Source organism: Alosa alosa, chromosome 18, assembly GCF_017589495.1.
Source record: "Alosa alosa isolate M-15738 ecotype Scorff River chromosome 18, AALO_Geno_1.1, whole genome shotgun sequence".
Lineage (NCBI taxonomy): Eukaryota > Metazoa > Chordata > Actinopteri > Clupeiformes > Clupeidae > Alosa > Alosa alosa.
Window position 1 is genome coordinate 22,961,910 of NC_063206.1, and position 20,971 is coordinate 22,982,880.

Sequence of the window (20,971 nt, forward strand, 5' to 3'; positions counted from 1 at the left end):
GGATTCCGCTGAGAAAACAAATAGTTCACCACACAAATAGAACTTGAAAGTTTCAGGTGTTGTGTGGCAACGTCTTACTTGCTGACTTTCACATTCAATGAAATTCCATTGCAATAAGCAAAGGGACTACTCGCAGAATGATATGAAAGATGTGAATCAAAAGCACAAATCAAAAGCACAAAACCTGTTGCCATTGACAGCGGTCATTATATACTTTGAAATTCCATTGCAATAAGCAAAGGGACTCTAAGCAGAATGATATGAAAGATGGGCACAAATCAAAAGCACAAAATGTATTGTCATTATATACTTTACAGCGGTCATTATGTAAGGGATAATGTATTGTCCGTCGGTAATTATCAAAAAATATGTCCTGACAGGGTGGACAGAACCCCGACTCGCAGCGGAGGGGTTTTGCTTCGACCTGAAGGGACTTATTTTCTAATGGGTCTTTAGAAATAATTTTGCTACCATTTCGTGGCTTCCGCTGACAAAATAAATAGTTCCCCACACAGATAGAACAGTTCCAGGTGTTGCATGGCAACGTCTTACTTGCTGACTTTCACATTCAATGAAATTCCATTGCAATAAGCAAACGGACTTCTTGCAGCGTGATAAAGATAAAGAAAGATGTTAATCAGAAGCACAAAACCCGTTGCCATTGACAGCGGTGATTATATACTTTGCCAGTGTTTTTACATAGATTTAACAGACCTCCGAACGTTAGGAAGGCCCATTCATGTGAATGGAACTTTCTGCAGCATTCTGAGGAGCCGTGTAATAATATGAATGATAGAATGTGTCTCCTGCGGTTGGAACACATGGGATGCTGATAATGTGGTGAACTGCAGTGTCTTTGTTCCTTGCTCCTGCTTGTCTTGCATGTGAAACTGAGTTGGTGAATGTTAGTGAGCTCATGGCTCAGCAGTCATGTGTTGTCTGTGGTCACGGATGTGCTTGTGGGCCTTGCTAGGCAGAGGATTCTGGGAAGGTGGAGGACCCCCGTGCACAGAGTGGGCGACAGGCCCCCTCCCCTGCATCTCGCTCACTTCCTGATCCCTGCTTGCGTCACCTGGGTGAACCTCCACAACAGCAGGAGCACACCTGCACCATACAGGGGAGTTAGGAGTGGCAGTGATGTTTAAAAGTAATGATACACACACACACACACACACACACACACACGCACACATGCACATTTAATTAACAAGGACACACACACACACACCCACGCCCACACACAGATATACACACATACACATAGGCCTACACACATACACTCAAACACACACATGGACACACACATACACTCAAAACACACACACACACACACACACACACACACACAAATGGACAAGGACACACACACACACAAACTCACAAACGCACACACCCAAATGAACAATGACACACAAACACACACAGAAACAGACAAGTGCACAAATGCATGCACAAAGAGAAGAGCAAAGAGAGGAATATTTGATAGCAAAAATGTGTCCTGTTTAATAACCTGAGCAAAGTAGGTGGGTGGAGTGGGGTGGAGTTTAACAGCCTGCCTCATCAATGATATTACTAAGTAAAGTCATGGTCTCACAGAGATATTATCAAGTTATATTACCAAGGAAAGAGTTGGTCTCACAGGGATATTATGTAAGGGATAATGGACGACACAGTGGTCTGTTAACAGAAATTAATGCACGGTTAAGGTTGTAAAACAGCCCTACGGGCAGTGGAGGGCCATTTAAACCTCGTAAGTGCATTCATTTGTAATAACAGACCACCGCAGAGTCCATTATCCTGCTTATTCCACTGTTACCACTTGTGTTGTGTTCATTTCCTGTTATAATTTAACCGCTTTAATCGCTAAAACGGTCTTGTTTGTAGAACTACTTTTTTTCGACACATCAACTCATTTCTCAACTTGCAGGACAAACTGCCGTTATTAGTTCCAAATGGATGGTTGCTATGGCCAAAAGCCAGTCGTTAGATCTAAATGGATGGTTGCTACGGCCAAATGCCAGTCGTTAGTATCTCTCCCGTTGTCAAGTGGGCACATCCCTGGATTCTGATGAACCTTAATCTTTGAAACATTGCTATTTTACTTAGTCTACTGCCATCCAACTAGCTAAACTTCACTATGAGTTTGGCGAATTAATATACAAGTGTGGTACGAAAAAAATGGATCTACTTCATACAGTAGGTGTTCAAATATGCACATTCTAAATTGCCAGGATAATAGGAAACAGTGGAATAGCAAGTTATAGGCCTACTATCAAGTAAAGTCATGGTCTCAGAAGGATATTATCTTGTTATGCTACTTTAGATTGGGAGACAGAATTATGGATACGTTGGAGCACTATTTGGAATTTGAACACATAAAGAAAAATACTAGCAGGTATGATCTTCAATATAACATGACATATAGAAGGAATATATTTGCTTTCTATGGAGTAGCAATAGAAATCTTTTGGGCATGGGTGAATATATTTACCTGGATTTTATGTGTACATTTTATCTTGCATCCCCCCAGGAGAGATAGCCTGGAGAGGACCCTGACGGCTGGGTTCAAGAGCAGTAAGTGGAAGCAGAGAGAGGAGAGGAAGATGGCAGTTAGGCAGGCAGGCAGATAGATAGATCATCATACAGCCAGTGATAGAGGCAGAGAGGTAGAAGAAGTCATATGGAAGCAGGTGTGTACTGTGTGTGTGTGTGAATGGATTGACAGACAGACAGACAGACGGAGATATAGATGGATAAATAGACAGACAGATAGACAGATAGTTCAACAGCAGACACAGAAGCAGACATAGACACAGAGACACAGGCAGGTACACACAAATAGATAGATGACCAGTCTGCAGGTCTGCTGTCTGACGGCCTAATCTTACCCGTAGGTGGCGCCATTGAGCTCAGGCTGCATCTGTTGCTCCATCATCCCCCAAGGGGCTGTGGCCATAAAGAACTCTTTGTTCACGCAGTTCCTCAGGCTGTCTGGGATCCGCCCTGTTGAAACACAGACAAGACACATTATTTACTCATGGCTAACACCCAACTGAGCAGGAGTGGACAGGTCAAGCTGCAGTACTGACCTGAGCAACATAACATGTCTTAGTTCAAAACTAAAATGTTTATTACTGTCTTAAAGAATAAGCCTACATGTTAATAGACATTTGATACAAAGCATGCGTTATGAAGTTACGAAGTATACGTTATGAAGTTACAAAGTTATGCCACAAACTATATCTTCATGCACGAGAGGGAAAATTATGGAATTATGAAATAACTGAAATTATGTAAGTAACACAATGCAATGTGTTTCGATTGTCAAACGGAACACAAATGCAAGTCCCTGCTGCTTTGGCATCATGCATCTGACTTTAGACTCATCACGCATCTGACTTCAGACTCATCGTGCATCTGACTTCAAACTCATCACGCACCTGAAACCCAGGGAAGTCCAAGCCTGTGACAGAGACTCTAAGGGGTTGACACTCACCGAGGAGGGCTCTACGGATCTCCGTGGCGGCAGCCTCCCTCATCTCCAGTGAGGCCTGTTCACTATACCAGGCCGTGTGTGGGGTGCAGATCAGATTGGGTGCGTCTTTCAGCGGCCCCTGCGTAAAACTGCTGAAATCACAAGAAGAACACCACAAAGGAGAGGGGAGGAGAAGTCAGCCGAGAAAGTGATAATAACGGAAGAGGATGGTGACTCACACCTCGTCCCCCAGTTTCCTTTAGTCCAGGGGTTTTCAAATTATGTGAATGTGAGCCTCTCTTTAAAATACTCTCACAGACAGACAGACAGACAGGTGCGCAACCTGTCTCACCTAAAGGGTTCGCTCTCATGGACGTCCAGGGCAGCTCCTCGTATTCTGCCCTCCTTCAGGGCCTGGGCCAAGGCCTTCTCGTCCACAAGTCCACCCCGCGCAGAGTTGACCAGGAACGCTCCCTGACGCATCTACGCCACAAACCACACAAATCCACAGACATATACAATTAAGACTCAAGCTTCAAGATATTTATTTGACACATACATAGTTCAATATGCAGTGTAATGCTTATGTTATTAGTCCTTTGACTTAAATCACTGTGCAATATTAAGATTAATGTAGACATAAATAAATAAACAAAGGAGAGAAAAAAGGCAGAAGAAAAGTGTTATTAAATACAGTCCTCATTCAAGATGTGGATAGACTACTGTAGATAGAAGCTTTTTATCAGTCTCTCAGTAATGGCTTTCAGGCAGCGGTAACTTTATTATTATCATTATTAGCAATTAGAGTGAATTCGCCTTATTCACCCGGTGGCCAGAACGAGGCCACAGGGTACACTTGCCATCACACTTCAGTCCAGTGGATGGTGGTAATGCACTCTGTTTGCAAGTGCCAAAAAAGTCACTGAAGAAGAAGAAGGTTACTCTGGCCAAAGTCCTTTTAGGCAAGTCCCTCCACTTGGCAGCCATATTGCAACACTTTTTGGGCACTCATTCGGGCATCCATTTCGGCAGAAATGCACGTGTGCAGGTGCAGGTTTTTTGAGTGCTGTTTTGAGTGCCTCATTAGAAAGTCTCTCCTCTGGCAGGCCAGCGAACCCTTGTTCTTTTTCTGTGAGTTTTTTTGGCAGTTTGCAAATGGAGAGCATTACCACCATCTGCTGGACTGAAGTGTGATGTAAGTGTACCCTGTAGCCTCATCCTGGCCACTGGGTGAATAAGGTGAATAGGCCACAGTAAATCTAGCCCCAAGAATAAATGTCATTTGAGTGGAGGAAGTAGACAGGCCTCTGCAATACTACCCTTCACCACAAGGGAGCAGCAACAGATGGGCTATGGTCTCATTCAACCAACCTACACAGCAAAATCACAGTGTGTTTTTACATTAAATTACATTTGGCTGAATGCATTTTTAGCCAAAGCGACTAACAACATGGTAAACAGTTTAAGCTTTTTTTTAAAAGCAATTCTCACAACAATTCTAGGAAAATGTAAAAAAAGGTAGAGTAGTGCAATAAGAATAAGCAATTCTCACAACAGTTCTAGGATTTTTTATATATATATATATATATATATATATATATATATATATATATATATATATATATATATATATATAAAGGTAGAGTGCAATAAGAATAAAAATAAGTGCATCAGTAAGTGCTGTTTTTAAACAGTCAAGTGTCAGTTCTAGTCAGGTGGTAAGTCTAGGATCAGCAAGACTAGTTGTAAGTAGTGCTACAAGAGGAGATGTTCTCTGAAGAGCTGAGTCTTCAGGAGTTTTTTGTGCACTGAGTGTGTGTGTGTGTGTGTCTGTGTGTGTGTGTGTTTGTGAGAAGGTACACCTGTTTGATGGTGAAGTCATTGATGAGATGGTGGTTGTGTTCGTTTAGGTTGCAGTGCAAGGACACGCAGTCACTCTGGTAGAGCAGGTCCTGGAGTGTGTACACGCGCGTCACCCCCAGAGATCGCTCCAGCCCGTCCTGGAGGTAGGGGTCATAGAAGATCACGCTGAAGCCGAAGCCTTTGGCGCGGACGGCCACTGCCTGTCCTGATCGGCCTGAGAAACACACACACACACACAGAGAGAGAGAGAGAAAGAGAGAAAATATTTTATAGTGTAAAAAGCCAACTCCTACTCTTTTTGTTCTCTTTGGTAAAATCACTCCCTCCTTCTCCCTCCCTCCCTCTGGCCTGTCCATCACCAACCCCCCATGAGGCCTCCTTCTCCCTCCCTCCCTCCCCGGATGCCTTGCGGCCGGACGGGACGCCAGCTCTCTGATCTGCTCCACGCTCTGGACCCTGGTGCCCTCGCGCAGCGCCTGGTACAGCCAGGTGTTCCGACGGTACAGGTTCAGGATGTGGCACAGCGTCGAGTCGGCCGTCTCCTCCACCGCCGCTGAAGGAATGTTGCACACCGCAATACCTGAGTGAGCGAACACAAGCAGAGCTCTGGGTCAGGACAGGTGGGTTGTGGTTATATTTAGGCAGGCTATGGTCAGGAGCTGTATGGTATGTTCAGTCGTGCTTCTGTCCCCGGGATCCGTTGTGTATCTGTCTTTAATGCTGTTTATATGATGGTTTTTAACACCTGGCTGCAACTCAATTTCCTTTAGTGGGATAACACATTTGATTTCATTCAGGAACTGGGTTGTGAAATGTAGTAGTCATATGTCATATATCAATTTAGAGATTAATATGAGTAAAGCTACAGAGAGCATAATTTGACACAACACACAGTAAATATGGTGGTGGTGGACGAATACTAATACAAGTATACAAATACATAGTAGCCTATAAATGAAATCTGGAATTTCTTGATATGAGAGCAGAAACAATTCAAATCAGGTCAATAAATGTAATTACTAGTAAAATACTGCAGTCAATAAAAGAATTTCTCATACCGAGCTCTCCAGCCGCTTTGATATCGATGTTGTCATAGCCACTGCCAATGCGAATGATGATTCGCAAGGCCTTGAACTTCTCAAGGTCCTCGCGCGTCAAAGTGATGGTGTGGTACAGCATGGCTCCTATCGCTTCATTCAACACCTAACACACACATACATGCACGGACGTGCGCGGGCACACACACACACACACACACACACACACACACACACACACACACACACACACACAAAACACACAGAAACATGTCAATGTCACCACCACGATAACTAACTTGACAGTAACTTTAGCCTATGCTTTTTAAACACTGCTCTTAAATAATGCCAATAATCCAACTCTGAAGAGAAAGCTATTGGCAGAGCAAGTGTTACTGTTCAGAAAACATGGAGCATTGTGTACACTGAGTATAGCAGCAATTACACTGCATGGTTGTAAGACCCCAGCCTTGTGAGACCATCCTGATCTGCGAGCTCCATTTTTCCACTCGCAGATCAGTCTGGTTTATTGCGATGGAGAAAATTTGGAGCCGTTCACCAAACGAACGGTCAATCAGCGTTTGTTTTGAGGCAGGCTTGTGTTTGTATTTTCGTCTGTTAGCACATCATATGCTTCGTTGATCTGATTGGTTGATTTGGCCCGTCTATCACCGGGTTTATCCAATCAGCTAACCAGTATTTTTGCCCCTTCCCAAAAGTTCTCCTAAGGAAAGTTCCGAGATGGATATGCCAAGCAAATGCGAAGCAATCCATCTGGCGGAGTCAGGTTAGTAAGACCCATCTTGAATGACACATTTCACAAGTTTAACATAAATGCTCAGAGGGAGAAGTAGCACAAGTGAGCATCCGTACCACTATCAGGTTTGATTATTTTTTAATTAAAAATAAACGTTTTGATCCGCCTGGGTCTATTTCAGGCAAAAAGAAATCCCTGAAGAAGCTAGAGAGAGTTAGACTCCAGTGTGTGGACATCTCTCTTTTGTTTTATGTTCGTATACTTTGTCCTGCACCTGTCCTAAAGAAAGGTGGAATGTGCACACAACCACTCTACCAAGCTCCATCTCTCTTTACCACACCCTTCCTGTCACACTCAACTGTTAACTGTGCGCGTGTGTGCGCATCGTCTGTGTGTGCGTGTGTGTGTGTGTGCGTGTGTATGTGTGCACACATGTGTGTGTGTGTGTGTGTGTGTGTGTGTGCGCACGTGTGTTTGCGTGTGTTCAGGTATTGCTCACTCAGGTATTGCGTGTGTGTGTGTGTGTGTGTGTGCGCGCGCACGTGTGTGTGGTGTGTGTGTGTGTGTGTGTGTCCTAGCTACATAAAGGCAAAAGCCCCCAAAAGATAATTAAAAAATACATACTCAGAGTGCATATGATTAAATGTATATTCTCATTAGCTCAGCTGAATTACTTTGAAGATACTTGTTTTCAGGTGGTCAGACTTTGCATGGGTAGACTCAGACACTACCAGAATACAGTAGCTGAACTCTCTAATGGTATTGTCTTCCACACACTTCACATTAAAATATCTCTGAATGCTCTTATCAGCAGGTCCATGGCCAATTGTGTGACAGAGTCTATCAGACAGGGTCTATCAGACTATCAGTCATCCAGAAAACTAGCTGCTACGACTAGCTGTCGTCCAGGAAAAAAGGTCATGAGCTGGTCATACGCATGCAAGGGCCTCAGGCAGAAATATGCACACACACGCCCCTCTTCTGCCTAAAGAGTGCATCTGATCTGCTGTGTGTGTGTGTGTGTGTGTGTGTGTGTGTGTGTGTGTGTGTGTGTGTGTGTGTGTGTGCTCACATATATGCACATGTGTGTACTGTTCTTTTTGGAAAAAGAAAATTCTGTCCTATTACATTCTACTTTTCAGTCAATAAGTCAACAATATAAAAGGACATTGCAGTCATGAAAAAGAGACAGTGGGTTTGGGAGAGGAACATCACTCCTTTGCTGGTTAGTGTAAAAGACAGCACATGACATGAGAGGAAAGGACAGGACAACAGTGTTCACACACACCTGGCAAACACACCCACACAAAAACACCAGGCAAGCACACACACACACACACACACACACACACACACACACTTACACCAAGCCAGCTGGGAAGAGGGTAGTATATGTATTCTGCTTGGCCTGATCTCAGCTCTGCTTCTTTTGTCTCTCTCTCTCTCTCTCCCAATCTCTGTTACTCTCTCTCTCTACTCTCTTTCTCTCTCCCTCTCTCTCTATCTCTCTAATGCTGTACATCTCTAACAAACATATCTTGCACTTCTTTCTGCATCCACTACTGCTGTTTCTCTCAAATACATCCCTGATCTCTCCAGTCTTCTATTTCATCATAGCTTGAATGTTAGTCTTCTTTGTAGGTCACTTTGAATATAACCATCACCTAAATAAATAAATGTAAACGTAATCCCAAGCCCCCAGTCCACTAAAGTCCTTCCTATTCTGTTCTTATCATATTAGTCGTCAAGTCTACTCAAGTCCTTCCTATTCTGCCCTTATCATATTAGTTTTCTGTGTGCTAAGATGCTCTACCTTTTCATGGATCTCCTGTGTGGACTGGGCGTCGCAGAACGCCACGGTTGCCAGGTCTTTCAGGATGGGCATCTCCACGGTGCAGTCCCGCCCGTCCAGCAGAGCCACTAGTGGCCGAGGGTGCGTCGGCCCGTTCATAATCTGAGGCCTGATACCTAGAGCGCAGGATAAAGGGAGAGAGAGAGAGAGGAAAGAGAAGAAGAGAGAGAGATAGAGGGAAGAAAGAAAGAGGTTACAGGACTTAAATCGTATGGAGGTAAAAACCCTTCCCCTTTCTTCCAATCTCTTACACTCTCTCGCTCTCTGTTTTCCGGATTATGAAACACTGCTTTGCAGCAACTGTAAACACTAAAAGTAGGGATGCAGTCAACCCTCCCCCCTACCTCAAACACACACTCACATGTGCACACACACACACATGCACACAGTTAAAAATGCAGTTAATGAGGGGGCAGTAGAGCCTTGAGCTGAAACTAAGGTTTCCCCTTAATAAAGAGTCACTACAGAAGGGAGGTCTGCTTAGAGTTCAGTACCATCTGCACAGATATCAGTGGCACTGTAAAACTAAAAGTACATTCCAATTTTCCACTGCTTGGTTGAATTTCCCATTGTCCTGCGTAATTTAGAACGTGTATATGTTATTTGCACGCCTATGAAGTAGATCCAATTTGTTGGCCGTATCACACTTATATTAATTCGTCGAACTTGTTAAGTTTAAATGAACTGTCACGTTGCATCCAAGCTGTAAAATACCAATGTTCAGAACATAGTAACATTGTAGCATATGAGGATTTTAGCTAGTTGGATGACATGTAGGCTAAGTAAAATAGCGATGTTTCAAAGCTAAGGTTTATCAGAATCCTGAGATATGCCTGCTTGACAACAGGAGAGATGGAACTAACGACTGGCCTTTGGTCATAGCAACCATCCATTTAGAACTAGTAACGACAGTTTGTGCTGCAAGTTGAGAAATTTGTTGATATGTGGCGGAAAGAAGTAGTTTTACATGTCAAGTAGTTCTACATGTCAAGTAGTTCTTGACATGGAACTATACTCTCATTCCGGCGTAATAATCTGCTGCAGCTCAAACTTGTTTCTGGAAGTTACAGCCTACGGGGTCTATTTTTAGGTGCTGCATGATATCATTGTGCTGCTGCGCCCATGGTACGTTAGCAACGTTCCTTGATTATTACGCCGGAACGAGAGTATTGTACTATAGTTCCATGTCAAATCAGCCTAGAAAATCACCACGTTTCATTTTCCGTTTTATTACACTTTCTAACTTGAGTAGAGACTTTTTTAAAGTTTTAAATAGGACGAACTTAGTCACTTTTAAGCGTGATGCTAGCAGGCAAGATGCTAATGGTCTAATCCAATTCAATGATCTATGCTAGACTGGAGCTAAAAGTGGTATCGCCAGACTCACAGAACGGCTGGATGAACTGGAGAAAGGTAAAAATCAATTGTTTGACTTGAGGGGTGGTGGAAAATGAGCGCAATTTCCCAAATGGTGGAATATCCCTAAGGGTTAAAGCACATAGGAGGACTGAGAATAAGATGCTGTCCCCTATACGACCTCATATGTCAAAATATCAGTTTTACATAAACATCAAAATCGTATATGTATGAAGGTTATACTTCTTAGCTTCAGCATATTTTACCTCGGTGCTGTACAGAGCAACAATGTTCTACACAAACACTAGCCTTGTGAATATTACTCACAGAATCAGAATCCTGGGCTGGAGTTTTTAATGTAATCCTGGCAGCCTAAAGTGATTTCACAAGTGGCAACTCATTCACATCCACCTGCTCCAAACTAGCCACTGACTGGACACAAGCAAACCAAGCCAATAAACAATAAACAAATCAAGCCAATAAGCAATAAACAAATCAAGCAAATAAACACCATCCTTGATTAATGGGAGAACACAAACATGAACTGTCCTGCTATTGCAAATGTCTTGCAATGGAGCAGACTAAGACAAGAGGAAAGGTCAACAACATACTGTACCCACAATTTTGACCCTTTTAGTCGATTCACCAGAGTCTCTCTATGGGACGTGCCAGCAGTCCAGAGACATACTCTGTACATTTACCATCTTGCCAAATACACATAGAATGCAGGCAATGAAACAGTCAAAGAATGATCCCGGTGTGTATGTGTGCTCCTAGTGTGTGTGCACTTCTGGTGAGCTCACTGCTTCTAGTGTGTGTGTGTGTGTGTGTGTGTGTGTGTGTGTTTAACCCAGAATGGAGGACAAATAAAGGAACTTAACTTAACATGTCTTCACAAACATTCTCTGCTTTCCCAAAAGAGAGATAATCTTCCTCTCTGAGGTAATTTCCTATTCCTTCACATGACAGTATGATAGCACATGATAGAGACCAAATGTAAACAAACTCCCGGTGTGGAACATGTTACATCCCCATTCCTCCCATAACTGATAACAGTCAAAAAATAAGGATGGGGAATTTTGGGATGGGGACTTCCTGTCAGTCTCTTCACTATCTTATCTGAGTAAAAGCAAAAAAGAAACAAGATGAGCATTAAGAAACTACCCTCCCCCTGCCCTGCCCCCTCTGCCCCCCCCCCTGCCCCTTGCCCCTGTCAGTCTCTTCACTATCTTATCTGAGTAAAGTCACTTTGGATAAAGCAAAAAGAAACAAGATGATCCACCATCACAGCATCCCATAAACACTCCTCCCCTGCTCTTTTACAGAGATCCCTGCCCTGCTCCCAGCTCTTTCCCTGAACCCCTGCTCCCCAATAACAACACCAGTGTTTGGAAGGTGCTGTATTAGCAAACACACAGACACGCATGGATGCACACATGCACGGATGCACGCGCACACACACACACACACACACACATATACACACACGTACAGATGCACGCACGCACCAACCCACACACACCCAACCACACGCGCATGGATGCATGCACGCACGAACGCACACACAAACTAACACACATGCACTGATGCACGCACACACACACGGATGCACACACACACACACACACACACACACACACACACACACAAACATTCACGGATGCACGCACACATTCACACACACACACACACATACACATGCACGAAGGCATGCATGCACACACGCACGCGCGCACACCATGCACACACACACACACACACACACACACACACACACACACACACACACACAAACCCACAAACATTCCAGGTGTGTTCAAATGTATTGAAGGTGTTTGTGTAGTATTTCTCTGGCTCTAAGCTTTACATTCAAACTGCAAACAGTCCACTACTGTACAGATTCGTCAGAGGGACCTGATGTTTCCATAAAAAAAAATGAGGACAAACATAAGAAGCTTAACAGCTATGCCACAGATATTCTAGAAATATAGACAGTCTGCACTGTAAACTCAAATGACACAAATGTTGGATGCACTCTGTATATTGCAGATAGGCCTATCCTATCAAAATGTTAAAGTCCTTGAAAATGTCAGTTTACTTATAATTTTACAATTATATACTTGTATTTAGTATAGGATTGTTTTCTGGCATTAGTAAATGACCGCTTAGGATGTTTTAAATTTCCTCATACCCCTCTTCTTCTACTCCAGATGTGTCTGGTCATGAACCTTGAAGTGCTAAGGTCATGTATTAAAAAAGAGAGAGAGAGAGCCTGTGACTGAGACTGCATGTTGCATTGGCTTAGAGAGCATTTGCTAAATTATTACATAAAATATACGTACTTAAGTATCATCCATTTCCATAGCCTTGATGTGAAACACTAAGAGTTAGCGTCAGGGGTCAAGGATAGAATCAGGGACGGAGTTACACAACAGGGGCATTTGCCAGAACAAGTCAGGATCCGACAGGACATCTATGGCCCATATGCATACATTAAAAACACTTGTTAAACAAGCCTGCATTGTTTCATTTCAAAATATCTTAAATAAAGAGTTAGCACTGTGTGATGCAGTGTACACTGTAGGACATCTCTGTGCTTCTCTCTGCAGCAGATACCCAATCATTTTCAAATGGAGATTATAATCTGTCCATTCATTTCAGTGGGATTACATCTCTCTCAGCCCCCTCACACATACACACCCACATGCGCACACACACAAACACACACACACACACACACACACACACACACACACACACACACACACACACACACACGCATACTGTACATGCACACCAACACTTCCATACACATGCAACACAAAAACACATACAAACTCACATACCCCTACACACACACACACACACACACACACACACACACACACACTCACACACACACAGTGCTGTACAGATGGCAATATGGGATTTGAACTCAGTAATCCCTCACTGTCTTCATCACTCCATCACCATCACTCTCTCTCTCCATCTCTCTCTCTCTCTCTCAACCCTCCCCCACAGTCACAAACATGCACAGATCTGCAGAGCTGCAGAGATGTCTCTTCCTTCTTTCCTGTTCCTCCCTGTCAATCCCTTTATATGGGTTTTTTTTTGTTTTGTTTTCTATTCCCCAATTCATTCCCTCGTCACACCACCATCTCTCCATCTTCCTAACTCCATTTGAACCCATACCTTGTCAACTGGAGCTCAGTGACTGAAGATGTACAACTACAATCACTTTTTTTCTGTTGTAGAGAGTAGTTGAAAAAAAAAATATTGCTCCCCTCTCAAATCTCCATTATACCAAAATCATCCAGAGATATCAAAACACAAACACACACAAACACACACACAGCAATCTCTGGTCCCAAAACACGCCCCCTCAATGATGCCTAATCTCCTGCTTCAAAGGCTGATTACATCAGGGACTCCTCCCCTTCTCCGGTATCAAGGCAGCGGCAGTAATTATGGGATGAAGAATTGGAGCAAAGGTTCAACTCTCCCTCAACCACCCACCCACCCACTACAGAACTGCCTCTCCAGTATTCCCCTGTCTTCCTCTCCTCCACTCCAACACACAATAGCTTCCTCCATTCCTCCAAGTGACACCCTTTAAAATTCCTGTTCATGACGACAGTGGCCCCGACACAGAATTAATCCTTTATGCATTGCTGCACACGCCCACGTCGCATTGCATCTGGGGGAGCTACACAAATCCATTTAATCTATAATCTACAATCTAGGCACGGCCACACACACACACACACACACACACACACACACACCACAGAGATAGACAGCACGAGGCTAGTCATGACACGAAAGAGGCTAGTGTGTCGTGCGCTCACTGACCTGTGCTACAGTTAGGTCCGGTTACGGATGAGTTCATTTCCATGGATACATGGACTTTCCTCACAGAGAAGTTGGAACTGTAGCCTGGGACCACCCACACAACCATATATGGTTGTTATTAGTCAGAGGGGGAGGTTCTACCAGAGATCATCAGGGTTGCTATCCCCTGGTGTCTGACTTCAGGGAATGGCGTCTCTTCCTTTTTAGAACAGGCACTCAAAAGTCTGGCTGACAAACTATCCAGTGAGCAAGTGGAACTGACATTTGTCCTATCAGGGTAAAGAGATGTTCTATTTCTAGCCATGACAAGCCAAATAACAAATGACAGTGTGAAATGAATCTTGATGACATGATGCACTACTGAGAGGGTGCTTTGTGTAAAGTGAAGCCTTTACATAGTGATCATATGTCAGACTCAGGTGACTGTATATGTTTGTGAATATGGAAGAATGCAAGACCTCGATGGAATCCCTTAGCTCTGGGAAATTCTGGGTTTCCTCCCTTTTTAGGGGACATTGCAAACCTTGTGTTGTTTGGTGGCCACACACAAAAGAGTTGACTAACCTGAAAAGAGTTTCCGGCACAAAACAATGCACAACAATAAACGGATATTATTGAACTTCCTAAAAAGATTGTGTTCAGAAGCAATGACGTTGAGATAGATGACTGATAGAGCTCACAGGGCACAAAAGAGAATAAGCAACATTTGGTTAACACAAACTCAAGCTCAATCAAGACACACAGTGGCCTTTGAGTCGGGTAAATCAATGGATTATTGGAGAGTACAGTAAAAGCAACTGAATGCTAGCCAAATAAATGCCCATTAACTACCCACAACAGGTCAATATACCATTACCATCCTTTTTTGAAAGGGAATCTGCAATGTAAAGCAAAATACAACAACAAAATACAACAAAATGCAGGGGGTTTGGGACACAGTTAAACACCCAAACTTACTGCAGGTAATGCAGTCGTTTTAACTTTAAATCGCACTTTGTCAATAAAAACATGATTACTCACATTTCACCTCACAATATCAGAAATAAGTCTTAAATGCTATAGCAGCGAAAGTATAGTGTAATAAAATGCTGTGCTTGCCTTCTTGCAACACCCTTTCCATACACACACAAACACACACTTCTACATTAGGTAAGGCATTTTCAGGGCTTAATGCACAAATAAAAAAAATCCACATGCAGATGAACTGGAGTGAAACATTTAACATTAAAAACAACAACAAATAAGCAGACATTGTGGAGGGGGGGTCTGAAGCACACTGACTGGCCTACTTACAGATGGAATTGGCAAAAATATGCAGATCCACACACACTCACTCACAAGCACAGATACTATAGATTGAGAGAGGGACGCGAGATGGTTGGGGTGGGGGTGGGGTACAGGGAGGGGTGAGTGGTGTAAGGGAGGAGGAGGAGGATTTTCATTTACTTGTGTCGGGGGACGCCATGGTGGACACGATGACTGGGGGGCCGGTCCTCCGGCTGAGTTTCTGATTGGCCAGGCTGGCGCTCTGGGCCTGCATGCCGGCAGGGCCCATGGGCACCATGGCCCCATCGGTGGGCGCCCCCTGCCCGCCAGCCTTGCGCATGGACTGCGGGCTCGGGTGTGGGCTGTGCATGGGCGTGAGTGGCGCCAGGCTGCGGTCACGCTTCATCAGCTCCATGGGCACCGTGTAGTTGGTGGAGTAGGCTTTGGGCGCCTGCTGCGGCGGCATGGGCGTCATGGCCAGGTGCTGGGGCACACCAGGCAGCGCGGGCACCTGCTGAGACTGCATGGCGTGGATCTGCTGGATCTGCGTTTGGTGCGCCATGCCCTGCATTTGGTGCGCCATGCCCGGCATCTGGTGTGGCATGCCCGGCATCTGCTGCTGCAGAGCTGCCATGTGCGCGGACATGGGCAAGGCGGGCTGGGAGGAGTACGCCGACATGGGCCGAGGCTGGACGGGCACCATGGCACCGCTGTATGGTCCTGGGGTCCTAGATCCTGGCAGACCATACCCGCCGCCCCCACCGGTCGTCTCCAGGAGGTGTTGGGACGGGGCGCTGCTGGGCCTCCTGCTGATCGCCTCGCCCATCCTGGGAGAGATGGTCTGCATGGGCGTCGGTGGAGCGGTCAGCATTTGGGATTCCATGCCCACGCCGATGCCCAGGCTCATGCCGTGGTGAGGCTGGTACACGTCGCTGCGGTGGCTGAAACTGTTGGAGCGGGTGCGTGACGGCGGTGGCGGCATCGTGCCCATGTGGTGCGGGTTCTGGTGGTGGTGGTGCTGCTGCTGCGGCTGGGAGGTGGGCGCCGGGGCTTCGACCGGGCGTTTGCAGCTCACTGCTACTCGGGACAGCACCCGGGCCTGGCCCAGGTTGGGCGCCACCGAGCGCACATCGTTCTCCTCCATCACCGCCAGCATACCCGTGCTGTCGAAGCCCTGCTGGAGCAGCGACATGATGGTGCTTTCCGACACGCCCTCATTGCGCAAGAGTGCCAGGAACTCCGGGTCGGCCGTCCGCTTGGGGTCGGCGGGAGGCGGAGGCGCCGGCGCCATGGGGGTCGGCGTCACCGGAGGAGGAGGAAGTGGCATGGGCTGAGCGGGCATCACCACCACCGAGCTCTGGGGCATGACTGGGGCTGCTGCAGGAAGAGCCTGGGCAGCACTGGGGTCGTAGAGGGCGTTCACAGGGCCCGGCACAGCCTGGACCTGCTGGGGGACTGGTGGAGGCATTTGCTGCACCGGCGCCATCTGCTGCACTGGTGGAGGCATTGGCTGGAGAGCAGGCTGAACTGGCTGCTGCATCTGTGGTTGTGTCGCTGGCAATGGCTGCATCTGCATCTGCTGCTGCAGTGGCTGCTGCACTTGCTGCATGGGTGGCACCACTGATTGCTGCACAGGGGGCTGGATCTGTTGGGGAAGCTGTTGCATGGGCTGCTGTTGCATGGGCTGCTGTTGAATGGGCTGCTGTTGCATCTGCTGCGGGATCTGCTGTTGGATCTGCTGGGCTGGTTGCATCTGCTGCTGCAGCTGAGCAGCCACCTGCATTTGCTGCTGCAGTTGTTGAGCCTGCTGCATCTGCTGCTGTGGCGAAGGCATTGGTGCAACCTGCATCTGTGTTGCTGGCTGTTGCTGCTGCAACTGCTGTGTTGGCTGCACTTGCTGCTGCAAGGGACTGTAGGGCGTCGGGCTCATCATCCCCCGGGCCCCCCCAGTCACATCCATGCCTTGGGAGGCAGGGTCCACAACGAGGCAGGTGGCAGCAGGTTGGCGGGGGTCCATAACCCGGCTGTTGACATCAGTGTAGGCCCCACGTCCAACAAGCTGAGGTGGTTCCGATCCATATCTTGGGGACGAAGGTTCCGTAACGTAACGCACCGGTGATGGCTCCCGACTGGGCATCATCTTCGGGCCGGGTGTGTTCGGTGGAGGAGGAGCAGAGACAGACGGTTCGCGGTACCTGCGTCCCATCTCGTGGGCGGAGGGCGGGGGCGCAGAGGATGGAGGAGGACCCCCAGCCATGCCTGGGATCATTCCGTAGTGTGACGCAGACCGGTTCAGTGGGTGAGGCTGCGTCTGCTCCCCGCCCCTGTAAAACGCCCGGGGGTCGTCCAGCTGGCGTGGCGTCAGCGCTGGGTCCTGCTGGTAGTAATCCTGCGTGGGCAGAGTCCCGCGATGGGCGACGGGGGGCCGCTCGTAGTGGCTGTTCAACTCCGGCACCGAGCACTTCCGCATGGCTCGCGGGTCTTGCCGCTCCGCAAATCCCGTCTGACTGTACAGCGACTCCTGGTAGGAGAAGGGCTCGCGTTTCAGATCCAGATCTGGGGGACGCGCTCCAGGCGGCAGCTCGTACCAGCCCTGACCGCCCCCTACCACCTCACTCCCGTAGCTGATGGAGTTACGGCGCACAGACATCCGGCCCTGCTGCTGCTGGTGCTGGTGCTGCTGGTCGTATATGCTCTCTTGCCCTATTGGCCCCCACTGGCACTCCGGACCCCCCAGGGTGTCCCAGCTCTGGGAGCGGCCGATGGGGAGCTGCTTACTAGAGACCAGCATCTAAAAAATCGAAACGCTGGGCGCCAAGGCAGAGGGTCAAGAAAAAAAAAACGACGGAGCTGGACTTGGCAGCGGCCACCTGAGGCTCTTGCTTTTCACGTCTTTGGTTACCGGGGTTACGTTAGGGGGGAAGATGAAGAGGAAGTGGAGCGGAGAGAGAAAAAAAGGAAGGAATAAAAATTTTAACAGATGAAAAAAATAAAGGGAGGGATCGTTTTTCACCTGATATCAAGACGTAAATTTTCCTCTATCTTCTCTTCAAGTCTTCCCTCTCTCTTCCACTTCAGTCCCTCTGTGCCCCTCTCTCTTTCTCTCTCTCTCTTTCTCTCTCCCGTCACACTATCAGATGGCTTCCTCCTGGCAGTGGTTCTGTGAATAATTTATCTCGCTGAAAATATTGTTCCTCGAGATGAGGAGAAAGAGGACACCTCTCTCTCTTTTCCCCTGAGGCATACACACACACGCACACACACACACACACTCTGGCCGGTCGCGGTCAAAAAATGTGGACCTGTGACTCCATAGTAGCAGTGCCGGGTAACGGGCTCGATCACACAGGACGGATGGGAGAAGAGGAAAAAGAGAGAGAGAGAGAGAGAGAGAGAGAGAGAGAGAGACAGTTGGGGAGGATTGGTGCAGGGCAGGGGCTTGGGTTAATCCTGCAGATCTGATCCGACTGCCCCCCTCTCTGGGCTTTTTACTCGCTCTGGCAATCGCAGAGGGATTACCAACAAAATAAAACCTGCTTAAAATCCACGTCCTCCTCTGCTCTTGTGACATCACACACAAACACACTCAATAACACACATGCTACACACACACACACACACACACACACATTTAACAAGTGCACCATTCTTTTTGGGGGAGGGTACATCTCACAGATAAAGGGGCTTACCTGGGCCGCAACTGTGTGTGGTCAGTCAGTCCGTCGTCCTCTGGGACGATGGAGTGGGCGAGTTTTTGCCGCAACTGCGGGAGGGGTAGTGAGGCAGCCAGTGAAACTAATACAGCAGCATTACAGCCGCAAGGCTCTGTCAGGAAAAGAAACATCAAATCCACACTGATTGCACATTAATCCATCTGCCAGGGTCGCGAAGAGCCCATTTCACCACGTGAACTAAACACTACAGCATAATTGCACACACATTTTAACACTAACACTTTAACAGTAGCACTTTTCTAGTAATAATAATGGGATGCCAGACATGTGCATTGGGTATGAAGCTTTGTGGAAGCTAATGGATTTATTTGTCATGATTACTAAAGAACAAATTTGAAGATCTTTTTTAACTTAGAAGTAAAACTGAGAAATGAAATAAACACACACACGAAATAAGGGATGATGTCCACGTGCTTTTGCTTATTATGATATTTGTGGAGATCCCAACCTAATCTCCTCCAAAACAAATGCATTATCACTCTGAAACAAATGCAATTTAAATCAAATATGTTAATATCAAAAAGCCCTTTTATTTATCTTGACTGTGATCATTCAGGCATTTAATTGGAAAAAAATGGGGAGCAAATAAAGAGCATAACCCTTTATTTACAGAAGGTAAATAAAGTTTTTTTGTGATTTCTGCTTGCCAGACCTGTGTGTATGAATGCATTATCATGGTAATGTTATTTTCACAGTCTAGCAGTCCTGCAGTGTTGGTAATTTATTTATGAACCATAGCTGTTGCCTCTTTTGTGTCTGCCCACCATACTAACTTAACTGCCAGGACACAAGAGTTCTCGAATGACTCACACCCCTTGACACTACTGTCATGATCTCACAACCACACACACACACACACACACTCTGCCGGTCAGCAGTCAAAAAATGTGGACCTGTGACTCCATAGTAGCAGTGCGACGGGTCTTCCTCGATCACACAGACGGATGGGAGAAGAGGAAAAAAAGAGAGAGAGAACCAGAGAGAAGAGACAGTTAGGGAGGATTGGTGGGGCAGGGGGCTTGGGTTAATCCTGCAGATCTGATCCGACTGCCCCTCTCTGGGCTTTTACTCCGCTCTGGCAATCGCAGAGGGATTACCAAAAATAAAACCTGCTTAAAATCCACGCCCCTCCTCTGCTCTTGTGACATCACACACAAACACACTCAATAACACACACACACACACACACACACACACACATTTAACAAGTGCACCATTCTTTTTGGGGGAGGGTACATCTCACAGATAAAGGGGCTTACCTGGGCCGCAACTGTGTGTGGTCAGTCAGTCCGTCGTCCTCTGGGACGATGGAGTGGGCGAGTTTTTGCCGCAACTGCGGGAGGGGTAGTGAGGCAGCCAGTGAAACTAATACAGCAGCATTACAGCCGTGCGGCTCTGTCAGGAAACATCAAATCCACACTGATTGCACATTAATCCATCGTCAGGGCCGCAAGAGCCCATTTCACCACGTGAACTAAACACTACAGCATAATTGCACGCACATTTTAACACTAACACTTTAACACTAACACTTTAACACTAACAGTAGCACTTTTCTAGTAATAATAATGGGATGCCAGACATGTGCATTGGGTATGAAGCTTTGTGGAAGCTAATGGATTTATTTGTCATGATTACTAAAGAACAAATTTGAAGATCTTTTAACTTAGAAGTAAAACTGAGAAATGAAATAAACACACACACGGAAATAAGGGATGATGTCCACGTTTTGCTTATTATGATATTTGTGGAGATCCCAACCTAATCTCCTCCAAAACA

The 20,971-nt window shown here is 46.3% G+C and overlaps 1 protein-coding gene across 1 annotated transcript; it reads right to left on the reverse strand.

Moving 5' to 3' along the window:
- Positions 1–982: 982 nt before the first annotated feature.
- LOC125311951 (trithorax group protein osa-like) lies at positions 983–18,266 on the reverse strand. Its single transcript, XM_048270362.1, has 10 exons — positions 15,639–18,266; positions 8,946–9,100; positions 6,397–6,541; positions 5,721–5,918; positions 5,338–5,564; positions 3,828–3,958; positions 3,497–3,624; positions 2,889–3,003; positions 2,492–2,559; positions 983–1,104 (listed from the first exon to the last, which is right to left on the reverse strand). The coding sequence occupies exons 1-9, from the start codon at positions 18,247–18,249 to the stop codon at positions 2,499–2,501; spliced, it is 3,771 nt and encodes a 1,256-aa protein (XP_048126319.1). The 5' UTR covers positions 18,250–18,266; the 3' UTR covers positions 983–1,104; positions 2,492–2,498.
- Positions 18,267–20,971: the final 2,705 nt, after the last annotated feature.

Coding starts and splice junctions, on each gene's coding strand:
- LOC125311951 (XM_048270362.1), bottom strand. CDS start 18,249: ATGCTGGTCTCTAGTAAGCAGCTCCCCATCGGCCGCTCCCAGAGCTGG. Junction 5,565..5,720: donor TCCGGGGAGGGAGGGAGGGA/GAAGGAGGCCTC, acceptor TGTGTGTGTGTG/TGTGTTTCTCAGGCCGATCA. Junction 3,625..3,827: donor CATGAGAGCGAACCCTTTAG/GTGAGACAGGTT, acceptor TGATTTCAGCAG/TTTTACGCAGGGGCCGCTGA.